Source organism: Nannospalax galili, unplaced genomic scaffold (genome assembly GCF_000622305.1).
Source record: "Nannospalax galili isolate Female #2095 unplaced genomic scaffold, S.galili_v1.0 scaffold2886, whole genome shotgun sequence".
In the NCBI taxonomy this organism is placed as follows: domain Eukaryota; kingdom Metazoa; phylum Chordata; class Mammalia; order Rodentia; family Spalacidae; genus Nannospalax; species Nannospalax galili.
The window spans coordinates 118,245-136,345 of record NW_008355281.1 but is presented as its reverse complement, the minus strand read 5'-3'; the positions used below and the strand labels follow the sequence as shown (position 1 = coordinate 136,345).

The 18,101-nt window shown below is 45.3% G+C and overlaps 1 protein-coding gene across 1 annotated transcript in view; it reads left to right on the top strand.

Annotated features, from left to right (window-relative positions):
• Window positions 1-18,101, top strand: part of Clstn2 (calsyntenin 2) — a 646,127-nt gene that overhangs the window by 526,969 nt on the left and 101,057 nt on the right. The window contains exons 6-7 of the mRNA XM_029555749.1: window positions 5,833-6,018; window positions 15,797-16,045. Coding sequence (XP_029411609.1) covers window positions 5,833-6,018; window positions 15,797-16,045 — 435 coding nt within the window. The remainder of the gene's footprint in view (window positions 1-5,832; window positions 6,019-15,796; window positions 16,046-18,101) is intronic.

Below are 18,101 nucleotides of genomic sequence, written 5' to 3'. Positions count from 1 at the left end.
AAAAGGACAACACAACACAACAAATCCTCTGGGACACCTTAAAAGCAGTCCCAAGAGGGAAGTTTATAGTTCTAAGTGCCTACATTAAAAAATCAGAAAGAACACAAATAATTGACCTAACATTGCAACTCAATAAAAAAAAGCTGGCTGGGTAACTGACACTTTCCTTCAAATCACTCTCATTACCTCCAACTCTGCCTGGCACATAGTAGGGGCTTAGTAAATAAATCCATGATATCTGGACTAATGATAAGAGATGCACACATGATGATAGTAACAACAGGTTTTCATTCTTGGTATTTTAAAAACTCCCAGAGCAGTGCTGAATTTGAGTTATCCTGGTTTGGCAACAAGGGAAATGAAACTCAGAGGAGTTCAGTGATTTACCAAAGGCCCTACATCCAAAGAACAGGTGACAGCACCAGAGTTTAAACACAAGTATGTCTGGATGCAGAGTTAATACCCAGAAAGTTAATTGAATTGCACTGGATGAAGGTTACTACCCCTTTGTGTGAGTTGAAAAATGGTGACACCCTGTCCTAACTGATTACGGGACAGCTACCCAGAGCACTCCTCTGCTATTCTGAAAGTGAATTCCAGGGCCTAACCTAGCTCTTGGAAGACCATTTTAAAGCCCAGTCTTGTTATTTCATGCCCTCACTAAACACACATTTATGGCTTGTCACTGGCCCTGAGATGCAATCTAAATCTCTTGGTCAACATTACCCTCTGAATTCCACAGACCTTTTCCTAACCCACTGTCCCAATTTAGATACACTAAGTGGCCGCTACTTAGCCAAGGTACGATGCTAACTGCTCCCAGCAGCAGAAGACCCTTAGTGCCTAAATCAAAGCTACCACCCCTAAGAGAAGGCCCTGAAAGATGCCAGGGGGTTGGTGCTGCAAGGCCTCCTAGTAGGGTCAGACGCCTGAATGATTCCTGTTCGGCCCTGTTCAGGGAACTCCCCACCATCCTAACGTCTACCCACTCAGATTATGGAAATCCAGAAATTTCCTAGGAAACATAATGCTTCTCTAGCTGCTGAAAGCTGAGTCCAGAAGAGCTGGAGAAACCCAGGCCTGCACAACTAAGAAAGGGAAGATGTCTTGACTGAGCCTGTGCCTCTCCTTTCCTTCTTCTGCAACATTCCTGGGGGATAAAATGGAGCAATGGACTTAAATGCCTTGGATTATAGGAGCGGGAAGCCTGGGCATTCTGGAAGTCTCAGATTAGCTTCTTGTCAACTCTGGGCATTTAATGTGAGAGTTCTAAGTGGTTAACAGTCTCCTGATAAGAAAACATACGATCTCTAAATTTAGCTGGAGTTATAATAAAATCATCATTTTTCTAAATCCTTAATCCACAAAAAAGGAGTTTAAATCCCAATAGCATTCTACTCTTAGTGTCCTCAGAAATTTGGGCAGGGTAATTAAGGCCTGGTTATTAAAACAGCAGGCATTCTACTTTCTGTCTGTTCACTTAAGGGAAAAACATGTAATCGCTGTTCATAAGTCAGTGTCTAGGCCTTTTACAGACTAACAAGATTTTCATTCCAAGCAGGACAGCTCAGAGAAGTTCCCAGGAGTGGAATGCTTTTACTGAGAGCTCATGGGAAGGTCCCTGGGTTGGATCCTTAGGCTGCCCTGTCTCCTATAAGGCTGACAACCATCCCAGGAGCAGATGGAATCATCTCAGATGAGGCAACAAGGCTGTGAGATGACAGTGGCTTTGACAAGGTCACATGACTATATTTGGAGGATGTTAAGGTTCAAGTCCAAATCTCTACCCCACATCTCCACCAACCCCTTAAGATCAGGCAGTGCTGAAGGGAACATTCTTCCTTGATCTTTTGCCAATCACAGGATGGAATTGTAAAAAATGGCAGATGTTCTCAATTCTGGCAAATCCTCAGATTCAGCAGTGAGCTTTCACAAAAAGAGATGTGTGGCCCTGGGCAAGTCACACCAATATTCAGCTCTGAGGTCATCATTTGTGCAATTAAGGTAATAACATCCTTACAGTGGGTCCCACGGAGGACTAAAAGAAAGAGTAGATGTAAAAGTGCCTGGTATCTGTAGGTGACTAATAATCATTTCCTGAAGTATTACTTAATAAGCAATAAGTTAATAGCAATATATCTATTGAATGTGTCCCTGGTGTTTGGAGCTGAAATGGCACCATTTTTAATTCTCTCTCCCCAAATTCTGCATAGTTGTTACAAATTTACAAAAACAGCAGAGACTCTAGGAGGGTAAATGATTTGCTCAAAGTTATACTGCAAGTGGTAAGCTGGGATTAACACCCAGGTGTGCTGAATTTAAAGGCCATAGTTTTAAACACAATGCTCCTTCACACTCCAGAAAATGAGGAGGAAGAGACATTTCTTATTGCAAAGGCTAAATGTGATGGCTTGCCTTTTGCTCTCTTGAGCCCTACTCAGACTCCTTTTGGAAAAGTGGATGTTTGTGTAAGCTTCCTACTCTCTCAAGGACAATGTGCTCAGAAAGTTTCATCGATTTCTTTTACTATATAGTGGCAATTTTGCCGGCTCCTCATAACCCTCAAAAACAAGGCTTGCGAGGTCACCAAAGCAACCGGCAGTTTGCTGCTCTTAAATTTCTCTTGTACCCAATTTCTTCATGATGGCCAGAGATGGTCCAGCTCTCTCAGCCAGGGGGTGGCTAGAGGACAGAAATTCAGCAGGGACTGTGCCTCCACTAGCTTTCCATCATGATGTGTTTGCTGGTTTATTTGCACTCTTTCTGAGAAATGTGATGATGTGATGCGAATTTCTCATCAGAAATAACCATTCAAATACCTAGATGAGGAAGAGATGTCTGCAGAGCCCACAAAATAAATGGAGTCATTTCTGCAAGTATCTTGCACTTTTCTTGGGAAAATGTCTCCTGAGACTGAAACTGAGGACTCACACCAAGGTCTCCTGCACACAATTATTTGAAACCGTACAGAAGGATCCCCAAAGTGAGAGAGGAAAGCAGGCCTTCTCCTTAATGTTTCTTTTTACTGGGAAGCAGAGTCTACCATTATTAGCTTTGGACCAATTGCCTTGCCAAGAATGGAGAAGCAAGGGTGTTCTGTACTGTGTGGGTCGGGACAGTGCTGTAGGACTGAAGAAAAAGGCAGATGGGGGCACAACAGGGAATTAGTAGACGGGCTCTAGGTTCTGTCTGGAGCGCCATTCAAGGTGAGGCGTTTAGCACTTTCCAGATCCTCTTGACAAATATTCCCTAAACTAGGAGCTAGTTGTGGAGGATTCAAAATCAAACATCACAATCCCTGCTTTTAAGGAGTTTACAGTTACTGAGGGAGACAAGCCACAGACAGAGTTCCACTGTACAATTTAGGAGAGTCACAGCACTTAAACATCTACTCCGGGCCAGGCATCTGCAACATGATGGAGATTCAATCATCATGAAGCTTGGGGTCTAATGCTGCATTCTAATGTGGAGGATACTGTGGAGACATGGTAGAGGCATCTATCTACATTGAAGAAATCTTGAAAGGATACATAGAGGAGATGGCAGGAGGGAAGTTGATGGAACAGAGATGCCATGTATAAGAGACAGCATGATAAAACGCAGAGTGGCATGAAACATCGTATCTGGGACACCGTTAGCTTCTTACAGCACAGTGACTCTCAGACGACACTCTGACAGGAAGTCTTCCTTTCCCTTGTTCCAGTAGAGGTTTTTTCCCCTTAGGATTGAATTGGGGTCTTTGGACCATGGTCTATAGTAGGGCTCTATAATCTCACCTCCAGGGGCTCATAGCTCAACTCTTAGAGGCTGATACTGGGTGTATTTTCCTTTGTAAGTTAGGATGCTCTCATCCAAACAGCCTCCAATTTCAGATTCCTGGGGATGAGTCTCAGCTGTGAGATACAACCTCTGCTCCTGGCATGATCTTAGCAATCCCTGTTTAAGGCAGCTGCTTAATGTGGGTTTCTGAGCTAAATCCCTATCACACAGTTACTTAGAACATGGCAGGGATGTGTTACAAGCGGTGTTCTCCCCTTCCTCATCAGAGAACAATACCAATCAGGGCCCCGCTATATGCTGGGTTTGCATTGTCACACTTGGCCCTCATCCCAGCTCTGCAAAACCTGCACTAATATCCCTGTTAGTCTGAGGAGGTACTTGCAGCTTTGAGGTGTTCAGAACTTTCTCATAAACTTCCTGGCTTTGCAGCCAAACCAGAATCCTTGCTGCTTCTACTCCAAGTAGAGCACATCCGTCCTTGGCTGTTAGCCTCAGCTCACATGTGAACACCCCATCCAAAGACACTCTGTCAACCTCCTCCTGATAGGACAGCACAAGCTTATTTATTACCTACCTCTTGACTTCACTGCCGCTCCAAGAAGGGTGTGGCACATAGAAACTCCAAATAAATGACTGCTCAGGGAAGAAAGCTTCCTCACTGGTCCCAAGTCCAGCTTTCCGCATGTATCACTTTGATGGTGATCAGTTGGTCACTAGGGAGTCTTGTGGAGCCCCCTGGTGGCTGCAGACTGATAAAAAGTCTCATAAATAAAGGACTTCTGAGGTTTTCAAGGGGAGAGCAAGCAATTTCATAGGTTTTCATTTCTACTTGGCAAAAGGACACCATCTAGCAATGGGCTATGTGACAAACATTTGGAATTCACCAACTCACTGCACTTGTAACTCACGTTCCTTGATGACTCCTCATTCTTCTGCACTCAAATCTAGCTGAGGATGGTTGCACAGCTTCTCAGACCCGTGCACTCGCAATACAGCTCGGTGGCTGTTGTCAACAGGCGTGGATTACCAGCCTCAGGAGTGTCGCCTTGAATTGGCAGCACTGACTTTCAACGCTGCTATTATGTATCAGTCAATTCCCCTGTCTGTACTCAGTTTTCCCTGATTGCTCTGTTCTTCTGTGGTGCCATTTTGATGGTGATTTTGCTTCTCTCTAATGCATTATCATCTCATTATTTTTTCACTGAAGAGCAATGATAAGATTATCAGCCAGACTTGAGTCATGGTTTTGAATATTTGAGCACGCTTGCACCCACCTTTGTAACCTCACACAATCCTTGAAGGACTATGCACCCTTTTGTTTTGAACTAAGACACATATGTTCCTAAAACATTGTCATACGGGAGGAGACAACACTCTAAGTGACACATGTAAAGGGGGAAAAAGGGGAGCATTAGTAATCATCTACAAATTCTGCAGTAAAGATGCCACTTGACCTTGAATAGGCCTATGTTTGTTGGTGAACATGGGCCCATCCACACCTGCCGTCCCACTTTCCATCCCTTTCAGACTCTCCTCCTGCTACTTTCCAGTGACACACCAGCTGCAAGTGTTTCTCCACCAGTGTTTCTCCACTGGCTTCCACTAGCAAACCTCAGATCTCTTCAAGGTCAAATGCCATGTTCATTGTAACACTTGTGTAAAGCTGCACTAATGTTTTCCTTTCTACCTTTTGTATGCATCAGTTGTGATGCTTTTGAGTGTTGTAACCCACTCTATTTTCCCCATAATACTCAGTGAACTGAGAAGCTTGTAGGTGTCTAAGGTATATATTTATGTCTAAGGTATATTATTGCTTTGTATAGTCTTACATGACTCAGTTCAGCTGCATATAGTATTTTTTTGCATTCACTTTGTATTTCTGGGGGATGGTGAAATCATTCATCCTGTAAATGTAAAATTTCCATTATCCTCAAACTGTTCCATAATATATTTGCTGAAACAAATGATTTATTAGAACAAATTCACATTTTCAAAACAAGTATTCTAGCAGGACTGACTGTAGGTGATTTAATCTTTTCCTTGTTTATTCAGATTGGACCAAAAGGATTGAGTATCAGCCTGGCTCAGGGAGCATGCCCTTGTTCCCCAGCATTCACTTGGAGACATGTGATGGAGCCGTGTCCTCCCTTCAGGTCACTGCAGAGCTGCAGACCAATTACATCGGCAAGGGCTGTGACCGTGAGACCTACTCGGAGAAATCCCTCCAGAAATTATGTGGTAGGCTTTTCTCTATGCAAATTTGTTCAATGGCTTTCAAGTGATATATGCAAGTGGAGCTTATCTTATTATGCTGAACAAAATCAGCCTTCCCTGCATTCGTCAGCCCTCCTGGAAGGATATTTGCAGAAGAGTCAGAAGACCCAGATTTTGGGCTTAAACACAGCTGAATCAAAGTCTGTTTGCCAGTCATGTGGCCTTAGGCAAGGAACATGACAGAACTTCCATTCTTCACTGGTAAGACAGGGACTAAATGGCTCAGTGCCTTTAAAAGTTCCTGGCACAAAGCCAAGTGACACACAAGAGCCTTCTACCATGCTAGTTAATAGACCTGCCCACAGTCATCATGAAGAGCAGCATCAGGCACTTGGGGGGTTATCTCATCTCCGCCATGCAGCTACATCATTTTCAAGGCCCAGGCAAATTAAATGTGAGTCCCTTGTTCATAAATGATTAAGAATTTTAATAAAGCAAGAGCAAAGCAATAAACTGAGTGCCTGCAACTAAACAGCCCCTCAGGTCACAGGTCTATGAAGCTGAGCCTAGCTGTCCATAGAAGAGGCGTTTCGAGTAGCAGGACATGGGTGAATGAAGATACACTCAGAGTTGTTGTCAGTGGGCTGAGAGGTGGAAACAGGCCAGGAATCATTAATGGAGAGGTAGAATGGGCTGAAAGAAAGAAGACAGGGCAGGAATTATGAATAGGAAACCAAGCTGATAGAAAGGTGCAATGGAGGGTACAGGGGAAGTAGAGGAAGTCTGGTTTTGTTGAGCACCCATTGTGTGTATCCTATGAGACTTTAAAAAAAAAATACATTTTTGTGTGTGTATGATGTATGTGTGCTCATGTTGTGCAATGCCCAAGGAGGTCAGAAGAGGGCATCAGATTCCCTGAAACTGGAGTTATACATGGCTGTTAGCTGCCATGTGGGTGCTGCGAAACAAGCCTGTTCTTCTGCTAGGGCAGCCAGTGCTCTTAACCACCTAGCCATCGCTCCAGCCCCTCCTATGAGACTCTTCCCATGCACAGTTTCATTTAGTTCCCCATCTTCACTGTAAGGAGAATTTTATTCAGTCAGCTTTAGAGATGGAAACTTTGGGGCTCAGAATGTGAAAACTACTGGCTCAAGTTCAAACAGAAAGTGTCAGTGTGTGCTGGATAACTTTAGTGTCAACTTGACACACCTGGGTTGAGGGGCCCTCAACTGGGGAATTGCCTCCATTGGACTAGCCTGTGGCCATGTCTGTGGGTATCTTCTTGATTATTGAGTGATGCGGGAGGGCCCAATCCACTGTGGGTAGGGGAGCAAGCCAGTAAGCACCATTCCTCTATGGTCTGTGCTTCAGCTTCTGCCTCCAGGTTCCTGCCCTGAGTTCCTACCTTGGGCTCCCTGATGAACTGTGACCTGGGAGATGTAAGCCAAATAAATCCTTTCCTCCCCATGTTGGTAGTGGTTAGAGTGTTTTGTCACAGCAGTGGAGAAACAAACTAGGACACAGGGCTAGCATTTGAAGGCAAGCTTACCTGAAAGGTAAGATTCATCAAACTCAGCCAGGCTCTAAGAGGTGGGGCAGGTCCCACATGCTCTGTAAGCTCATGTGAGGTGGGGCAGGTCCCACATGCTCTGTAAGCTCATGATGAGCTCGAGGGCGTCTTCATCCCACCCAGGCATGCAGCACGCCAGTCTCTTGTTCTCTGTGACAATATCCAGGAACTCACATATGACTCTCTAGCATTACCATGAGCTTAGTAAATGACTTCCTCCTATATTGGGTCTGTGTTTGGCAGTAACTACACCTCAGTATACAGTTTAGCCTGCCATCTCCATGAGACCCACCATACTATCTGTTATGGTTGGGGCATTTTTCACTGGGGTACATATACACTCATGTTTGATCTTGCCCAAAGGACCAAATGAAAATTTCAAAACCAAAATCAACCCTGCTTAAGTGCTACCATTTTCTGTCCACCATCCCACCAGACTGGCAGGGAAGGTCTATGGGAATACATACCCTTCTGGAACAATGCAGTAGAATGGGGGAAACAATATTTCAAAAACTTCTTTCAGAACCAGATATATGTGACTTGCAATATTCAGAAACTGCTTTAAGTCCTCCCCTTCCCTGTAGTTAGTTCACAGAAGCCCTGTAAGACCACATCTTACTTGGAATGACTATTCCTTTTCATTCTCTGCATACCTGGAATGTCAGGCAACTCCACCCTGTGCCACTGTGGGTTACAGTCATTTCCAGAGCTGCTTTGGGTTGGAAGGAAATGAATCAACTCGTGAAAGATCAGAGGGCCCATAGGGCACATGCTTGTGACTTGATTTTGAACTCTGGGGAGAGATGGCAGTTGCCGAGAGTGAGAAGAAAGTTCTGAGGGAACAAACGGCAGGGCGAAGTTGGAGGGGCTGTGCTAACAGCTCACTTTGCCTGGGCTGCCAGCCTCCTGGACCAACTCAGCTAGGAAATAGGAAGTCAGTTTCCCCCAGGTGTTCTTCATCTGATGCTGGGACCGTTGAATGAAAGAAGGCTGGCTTCTCACTGGCCACTTTTCAGACAGCACTTCCCACTGCTCTTATGGGAACCCTGCCCAGTAACCTTGGTGGCCGGGTGAGACCTACCTCATGTCGGAAGCCTGACTAGATTTTGCCTTGGGGTAGAGCAGAGCAAAACATGGCAGAAAGTTGTGTTTCCCAACTAGAGAGTTGCTATGACACACCTCAGCATTCATGCACTTTCATCCTACAGATCTTTATGGATTTCGGAGGGAAACAGGGAGACCAGTTAGGATGCAATTACCATAGTCTAAGCAATAGATGATGAGTTCTGAACCGGGGGAGTGGCAGTAGGGATGACTTTCATGCAGAGTCAACAGGCAAAGTCAGCAAGATTCAATGATTGATTAGCTGCTGGGAAGACAAGAGAAGGAATGTAAGGCACCAATGTGTCTAACTGGATGAGGGGCCACCACCCTAACCAGGAATCCAGGAGCAAGGACAGATTCATGGGACAGTGCTGGCGGTCACTTGTAGAGCAGCACATTAGCTAGCCTCTCTGTTCTGAAGATCCGCTCCACCTTGCAGATCCATCACGTGGCTCCTTTCATGCAGATGTTCTGCCTTCCATCTGGTTTCTGGCAGGTTTCTTCTCACCCCTAGGTCTTTGCTCATGTTTCCCACCCACTCTTTGCTCCCTCCCAAGCTCCACCCTTCAGTCACTACTCACCCTGCCCCCTTGCAGAGCAGAGTTGGTTCTGTGTTGCTTCCATGGAGCTCTGCAGCATCCTCTGTGATGCTGTTTTTTGACAGTGGCCATGCCAGGCCTGCTTCCCAAGAGGCTCACTGTGGGAGTCTGACCATTGTCTACCTGCTTCCCCCTGTGTGTCACTCCACAGGGAGCAGTGAAAGAATCTTGTTTAAGAGGAAGGAGGTGTCAGGCCTAGCGTTGGGAAGTCCCTGCACAGATGTGGCAGCACTGGCAGTGGGCCTGGAGAAACACTGATGCCAGGCATTTTGGTTCCTGAGATTCATACATGAATACACTTCCATTCTACCTTAGACAAATGCAATGGAGGCCCCTGAACCTGTGTCCCCTCCAGCTTGTGTACCAGATAAAGCCGAAGTTGGTCCCATCTCCCTGGCTTCCCATAAAGTCAGGCTTCTGGGAGAAGGTAGCTGACTAGCACCTTTTCCAACTTCAGGGTTGCAGGTGAAAGTCATGTGTTGAGGATGAAATGCAAGAAGAAGCTCTCAGTGAGACCTCTCGGCCAAATCAAATTCAACATTACAACAACCCAAGAGAAAGCCATCTTCCCCGACCTTATGCCACTACACATTATATGAAATAGAAAAGTATTCTGTGACCTATATGCCCTTTGTAACACAGAGGTCAGAGCTGTTCCTCTGGAGGAACACAGGTCTCCTGGAAGCTCACCAGTACCTCCTGAACATAATGCCAGGGGCAGCTGATTTGTTTGTAAGTCAAGAGCTCCCAGGATTGAGCTGTTGAAAGAAAGGCCATAGTGTACAAGCATGCTATTAAAATCAAGTGCTTCCCAAGCCAGAGCAGGACAGATGACCTGACCCTAAGTTGTTCTCCAGATTTATATGCTGGTAAGCCAGGGGATTTTAATAGAAGAATCATTCATTCATTCATACATGCATCCATGTATTTGTTACTCCAACAATTTTTGTTTGATTTTTGAGACAGGGTCTCCTTATAATCCTAGCTGGCCTAGAACTCATTATGTAGACCAGGCTGTCCTCAATTTCATAGAGATCTGCCACCTCTGTCTCTGAAGTGCTGGGATTAAAGGAGTGTGCCACCACACGTGACCCCAACAAATATTTTTTGTCTGTATAAATGCTGTACCAGAATAATCATTAGAAGTACTTTACTCATAATATGAAAACACATTATTCAGTTTCCTGGGAAAATAGACATGTTAAAAAGCAGCTACAATGCCATTTTTAGAATATATGAAAGCTACAGTTCTCTATGATATATTGAAGCTTTGGTCTAAGAATCACTATCACAGGCATTGAAGGCTTCAGAATAGCACAAATCCAGGAAGCTGTTAGGGGGAACTAGGATTCCCAGGGTTGAGAGCATCAGCCCCTTAGCTGATTGTCTATGTTTCAGTCTCAAAGAACCGAACAGGGTTAGGACCAGATTAAGTTACTAATCGGATTGGCTATCAGGATAGAGTGATACACACTGACTCATGCATTGCTACGTGAGCAGCAGGTCTCTCCCTGGATATGCTTATTCCCTGGAGGTCACTTAACCAATTGCCGTACCACTTGCTTTTCTGTTAAGGAGAAGGATTTTGCCTGCAGTGGCCTTGCCCAAGATGATTAGGTGTCTACTGCCCTGCCCCAGGAGTCTGGCTGACTACCAGTCCAGCTTGCTTCATCCAGAAATCCAGCTTTCTAAGTCTTTGGGGGAAGCCCCTTTTGTACAGGGTTCTAGTGGGAGGGTTATATCCTGACTGTATGTGGAACAAGTGTGAGCTCCTGAAATGATCTCAAGTTCTACATGCCTGGACCTCGGGTATATAGATGGAGAAATGGGAGCTGCAGATACCGAATCAATTGTTTCTATACGTTATCAGCCAGGATGAGCAACCAGGTTGTGCTGCAGTAACAATTGACTTTGAAATCTCATTGGCTAACATAACAAAGGTGTATCACTCCTACCACACGTCCTTCTTGGGTTGGACAAGATCCAGGCTAATGGAGCAGCCTATATCTAAAACATTACTCATATCAGGAGAGATGGAAAAGACACATGGTAAACTACGAACTATCACTTAGGACTTCTTCCCTGATGTGACACACGACACTTACATTTCCATTTCTCTGGTCAGAATGAAATATGTGGTTAAGTTGATATCATTGGTCATAGAAGCATGTGGTGCACACATGCATTCATCTCTGGCTTCTATATACTGAATTGCTCCACCCACTTAGCTGCTCTTCCTAGAAAGTAAAAGACTTACCCTAAAAAAAGATCTAAAGGTAGGGTGATTTCCATTTGATTCACTGTTATTTTCTCTTGACAGTACCTAACGTAGCTTGGACATTGCATAAACGTTTATTAAAACGATATGGAGTTGATGTTAGGCATCTGTTTTTGCTCACCATGTGTCTTTTCCATGCAGAGAATACTGCAGAATGAGCCTTAATCTTTGATAACATCAGTTCTTCCCCTGAGACCCTCCCATTTATCTCTATCCTCTTGAGCTCCATTCCCATCATTCTTGCCAGAGTCCTACTCTGGAATGCTAGAAGACACTGCCTACCCATCCCAAGGCCACCCAGAGCAGAACACAGACCTGTAGGTTAGACCGGGTCTAACCATGCCCCGTTAGACCTCTTATGTAGTCGTGTATCCAGAAATCTTCATTGTCCTGAATCTCCACTTGCTGCTCAGAGCAGCTTCCCTACCCCAGTAGAGCCCAGGGACTGAAAATCAGACCTCATTGCTGTTTGAAACCCATGGCTCTGATGCTGCAGCTGCTCGTGCACCAGAAGAGCATGAATTCTCAGCATCTGGTGGCTCCAGGGACTGTCGCAGAGGATTCCAAAGGAGCAACTTAAGCACACTCTGATGTGCAGGTGATGCTACACCATCTCAGCAAGTGACATATCCTGTTTACCCACTGCCTGCCCATGGGATCCTTTGGGGAGAAGAGAGCAAAGAATTTTCTTTCTCAGTTGGTTTAAATTTATCAAGAAATAAATTCAATTTGTTAAGTCCAAGAAAGCCTGCACCATCTGGTTAAATGCAACTTCATGATTTCCAGCAGGCAACATCTGCAGTACAAGAATGGCAACTTAGGGGACCCCCCACACACACACACAGGGAAGACACTGGAGCCCCATATTGCTGGATGCCCTTGCCAGGGAAATGTGTCCTCAGTGTGCCCCTCTGGGAGTGGTTACCTATATGGAGAAAGGAGCTTTCATGGGACTTTGGTGGGCTTGACAGATAGAACATCTGGATGTCAGACCTATAACTGTCTCTGCCAGCTGAGTGGCTGTGTATTCCTGGTCTAGTAATTTCCTTCCCTGCTCTCATTTTCCATGTTTGCCAAATACACATGGAATTACAGAATCTTGTTCCAATTCACTGAGGAGGCTCAATATGCAGCCTGGGCTTTGGAACTGGTTATACCTCTGGGCTCCCTCAGCCTGGGGGCTCTGACCTGTTAACTGGAATCTTACCAATGTTCACCACACAGACAAGGAACAAAGGGACATGTGAGGGAGCTGACCAACTCAGGACTGGCATCCACTCAGTGCCCACTACAAAGTTCACAGGGAATAATGCAAAACTATAAAAAATAAAGTTCTAGGAGCTGGAGAGATGGCTTAATGGTTAAGAGCACTGACCTTCCAGAGAACCTGGGTTTGGGTCCCAGCACCCACATGGTAGCTAACAACCTTCTGTAACTCCACTTCCAGTGGCTCTAACATCCTCTTCTGGCCCCTGGAGGCATTGCACCCACATGGTGTACTTATATACATGCAGGCAAACCACTCATAGGCATAAAATAATAATAATGAATAGGATATTTTTAAACTATAAAAATAAAGTTCTATAAATTCCAGCTATGTCTCTAGAATGTTCCTTTCCAGGGCTGGGTGACTCTAGCTATTTTGCCTCTCAACCTCTTCCCACACCTCTTTCCTTGCTCTATGCTAGTCCTTTCTCTACTTCTCTTCAAACCGCTTCTGGGGGAAATTTTTCATTCAACTCCTTCATGAGGAGTCCTCATATGATGAGGTTTTCAGCTCTGCCAAGTCTCATCCCAGGTCCCCTCTGTGACACCCTGACTGCTCTATTGATGGCAGAACAGGCCTCTTAAGACACAACATGTGCACCTCTGCACTATTCTTGGCTAAACTCTGTTGGCTCTTCAGGGGCCCTAAATAACCAGTCTGAATCTCTATGGCCACCCCAAGTTTCAATAACCAAGGGTATATGACCCAGTCACTGACTGACTGTCTTCCTACAGGATCAACTCTGGTATCAGACCCAATGATGATGTGATTCTGTGGATGATAGAAAAATGACATTTTCAAAGTGCTATGAATCCCCCCGTCCCCAGTCACCCACTAATCTCACCCAGCTGCTACCTTGACTGATTGTCCTTCTTTCCAATACCTGTGGAGGATGCTGCCCAAGGAGGGCAGGTTAGTGTGAGCTAGTTTTTCAGATAAGTACTATCAATCAAGGAGAGCATCATGAACTGAGAATAATGGGTATGATAAGAGCTGTGGGACATGGACAAGAGGCTGGATGGGTACCTGAACATTGGACAAATTCCCAGAGTGCTCTCTCCCTGCCTCGCTCCATCCCTCCCTCTCTTCCTCCCTCTCTTCCTTCCTTTCTTCTCTCCGTTCACTCTCTCTTTCCTTTTGTTTTCTCTCTTTTTTTCTTTTTGGTATGTGTATGTTGTGCTATGTGCATGTGTGATATAGGTATTTGTTAGCATAAATATGTGGATGCGCATGTACACATACATGAAGGAGGGAGCCAGAAATAAACACTAGGTGTCTCCCTTATCTCCCTCCACCTTTATCTTTTGAGACAGGATTTCTCACTGATCCTGAAGCTCAGTGATTTGGCTAGCCAACTGACTGGTCAGTGAGCTTCAGGGATCTGTCTACGTCTACTCTCCCTACAGTGACAGGCACACGCCATCATGCCTGGCTTTTTATGTGAGTTCTGTAGATCCAACTTCAGGTCCTCATGCTTGTGCAGCAGACACTTTACCCACTGAGCCATCTCCCCATCCGGAGCATCTTATGGGAACACTGAAGAAGAGGAAGGGCAGTAATAAATAGTAACTGAGGTGCCTACTATGTGTCAGGTGCAGTGAGTGAAAGGTGAAATCCCCAGGAAATACCCATGTGAATCATGCTGTCAATTCTGTCCACACTTCCCCCAGAGAAGTGTGGATACTTGCATCCCCACTTTCCCAAACATGGCAGTTCTAGAGGCCGTACTCAGGATCAGCCTCTTGCAGTGCTAAGCAGAGCTTCTAGGATCAAAGGAATTGTATTTTTTTCCAGTAACATAGTCTTCCCCTCCAAGTCAATGAGTACAAGGGAAGCTGGGCTAAACATTTAAAGAAATGTATTGTTTTCCATTACAGCACTTTCCTGATGAGTGTCAAGGTCATTTCCACTGTAGGAGACTTTTTGTGATAGCTGACCTTGAAGCCCAAACCCTAAATGAGTTGCTGCTATACAGAAGTCCAAAAGCCAGTGACCACGACAAGTATCAATAATACAAACACCCTACCTTCCATTAGAATCATCAGCATTCACAATGGAAGGCAGCTATGTCACCCTTATGTCATCAACACAGCATTTACAATGAACTGGTAGGTGCCCTGCCAGGACACAGCCCCTCTATCCCTGGCACACCCTATGCACGCTCTATACTTGAACATGGCAAGAAGTACCTGGCTCTTATTCTTTCCTGAGAAGCTAAGTCCTCCTTGTATGGAGCAGAAAGATGTAGTGCCTCTCTAGAGAGTGAGGAGGGGTCTGAGTGTCCTCCCAGCAGAGCAGGTGCAGTCTACTCTGCCAAGTCTCTGTTCCCTCTCCCCTCAGCCCACCCTCCACAAAGCTACCTGTGAGTCTCCTAAAATGCTAATCTATACCGTATAGTCTCATAGCTTTAGGATAAGTCCTCTGCTCTAGCCTGGAATAATAACCAAGGCAGAAATTACAATAATGTTGATAAATTTAGAGCTAATACTTAGTAAGCACTCACAATGTGGTGAACATGCACCTACAAGCTCGAATGCATTATCTCATTCAGTCCCCACACACACCGGGGAAAGGAAATATAGTCAGAGAGGTGTAGTGACTTACTTCCAGTCAGAGCTCCCAGTGCATCCTGTCGGGTGTCAGATTTGAGTGATGCTACTTTCAACCACTCTACCACTTGGCTTCAAAAATTGGTTTAGGAAAAAATGTGGTATGTATAAAGTGGCTCACACTCCTCATGGGATCAGGAACTAGAACTTTCCTCAGTCACAGCCCTGACCACACCGCATCTCTAAGTACACCAGAATTGAATCAAAGGCTAGGATGGTATTTGGCTTTTCTCCAGGGTCCCTTAGCTCAAAGCTAGGCACAGACCTCACCAAGTATATTAACTCCATTCTGACACAGGAATAGACAGCAGAAGGTAAGGACACCTTCCACCCTGAGCAATGACCCCATCGTGCTTTCATCCCCTTCCCCTGCAGGAGCCTCCTCTGGCATCATCGACCTGTTACCATCCCCTAGTGCAGCTACCAACTGGACTGCAGGACTGTTGGTGGACAACAGCGAGATGATCTTCAGGTTCGATGGCAGGCAGGGTGCCAAGATCCCTGATGGAATTGTGCCCAAGAATCTGACGGACCAGTTTACCATCACCATGTGGATGAAACATGGCCCCAGCCCCGGCGTGAGAGCTGAAAAGGAAACTATCCTTTGCAACTCAGATAAAACTGGTAAGTCTTCAGCCCATTCCAGGGCTACTGGCAGAGAGGACACAGGGCGCACAGAAGGAAAGGCATGATAGGGCCCAGAGAATATATTCTGCTCTCTGGTTTTCCAACTGTTGATTTTCTAGGGTCTTGGTAAAGCAGAAACAGAAATGATCAGAAAATAGAGGTGCAAACAAAGAAAATGCAAATTTTGAAATCAATGGTCTTCCAGCTGAGTTCCTTAGAACTCTGGTATTTTCTGAATTACCTTGGGCTACTGTAGGTGAGGTGGAGATGAAGGAGGATTCTTCCTTACTGCAACAGAGAACCCAGCATTTACTATATTGTATAAATATTCCTGAAAGCCTTCTTTGGAATAAAAGGATTCTGTCAACTTAAAGCAGTACTTTGAAAATTGCTACCGTCAGTGATAGTAACAGCTAACAGGTGCTACATATTCCTTGTGTGCTAAGCCCACACAAGGCAGCTCACAGCTTGGTGGTTAGACACCCCACACTGACAGATGTGTGACCTTCTGTGGCATCTCCCTCAGAAGGTGTTTATGCAGATTAACTGACTAAAATATACATGAGGCACTCAGAAGAATGCTGGAGATACAGAATGTAAGATTGATATTACCTATTACTTTTCTAAACCTTTACAAGGAATTTTATGACCATATTATTGTGATGCCCATTTAAGGATAAGGAAACATCCACTGAAAAGTTAAACAACTTGTCCCAAGTAGTTACACAGCCAGTTAACACCAGAGTTGGAATGTCCAAACCCTATGCTCTTGTCATGCCCCCACACACATATCAGGAGATCTTTTGTAAATTTACAATTCACAATTCTATCTTTAATTATGATTTCACAGTTTCCCATTTCACATATACAAAATAGCAGCAGTTATACAGAAGGAAGTCAATGCACTCAGCTCCTGCTGGGAGACAGCTGAAATTCACACCTCAACTGGGCTGCCATTTAAGGATTACCTTTAAGGAGCTACTATTCTCTCTGAGCCTCAGTTTCCTCATTCACCAAGTGAAAGAAACAGGCATGAAATAAACCATGAAATAGTTTAGTAAGCAGATATGGAATCAGTGCTCCATTAGTTCACCTGGTATTGCGATCGCTATTGCTGCTGTTATTATGACTGCGTCTGGTGCTATTCCACTCTATGCCACTACAAGAACCTCCACATTTTCCAGTGCAATGGGTCTCTGGAGTCTGTGTTAGCACATTTTGTTCTAGATGTGGACACGGAGCCAGAGTTGACTGGCTTTCTCCTAGCCACAAGACAAGTCTATGTAGGAAGAGTCAGTGCCAACAATAGCTTTTCTCTGGCAACGTCATGCAGGAAGGATGCCCCATACCTGTTTGAGGTGACACTGAACTCAGGGCTGAGCTTCGAGACCTGGCCCTAGTAGCACCTCACGGCATCTCCTATTGTGGTTCTGCAGCCAAAGTCACACTGAGACAATAGCTTAGGATGGTACAGAGGCAAGGAGCTGAGCTAGGTCCAACAACCACACATGTGGAGCCTTCCTTTCTCAGGTGTGTGGCAAGCAGTCCTGGGGGGCAGAGCAAGCAGACACAGTATTCCTGCCTACTGAAGCCAAGTGGAACAGAGAAGCTAGAGTAACTGGCCCAAGACAACACAGCTAACCACGGAGAATAGCAGGTGTAAGTCTAGGACCACTTACTGCACATTCTAGAGACAGACTACCACAACAGAGGCACCAAAATTCTTGTTAGAGTAAACCAGCACACCTGGAAAGTGTGTAGATGCCAGTCCCACCCTATGCCCACAGGGGAGCTCTAATGGCCAGCCATGGCTAAAGTCTGCACCCGCCAATGATGCCTCATCTTCACTGTGGCTCACCAGCAGGAGGCTGGGTTTTTCAGACCAGCAAATACCTGTGCCTGTGCTCTGCCCCTGCAGAAAGTCACACCCTACAGTTAGCTTAAGATTGGTACAGAGGGCCACTGAGATGACTCGGTGAGTAAGGCAAGCCTGAAAAACTGATTTCAATCCCACAGACCCATATGGTGGAAGGAGAGAACCAATTCTTGAAAA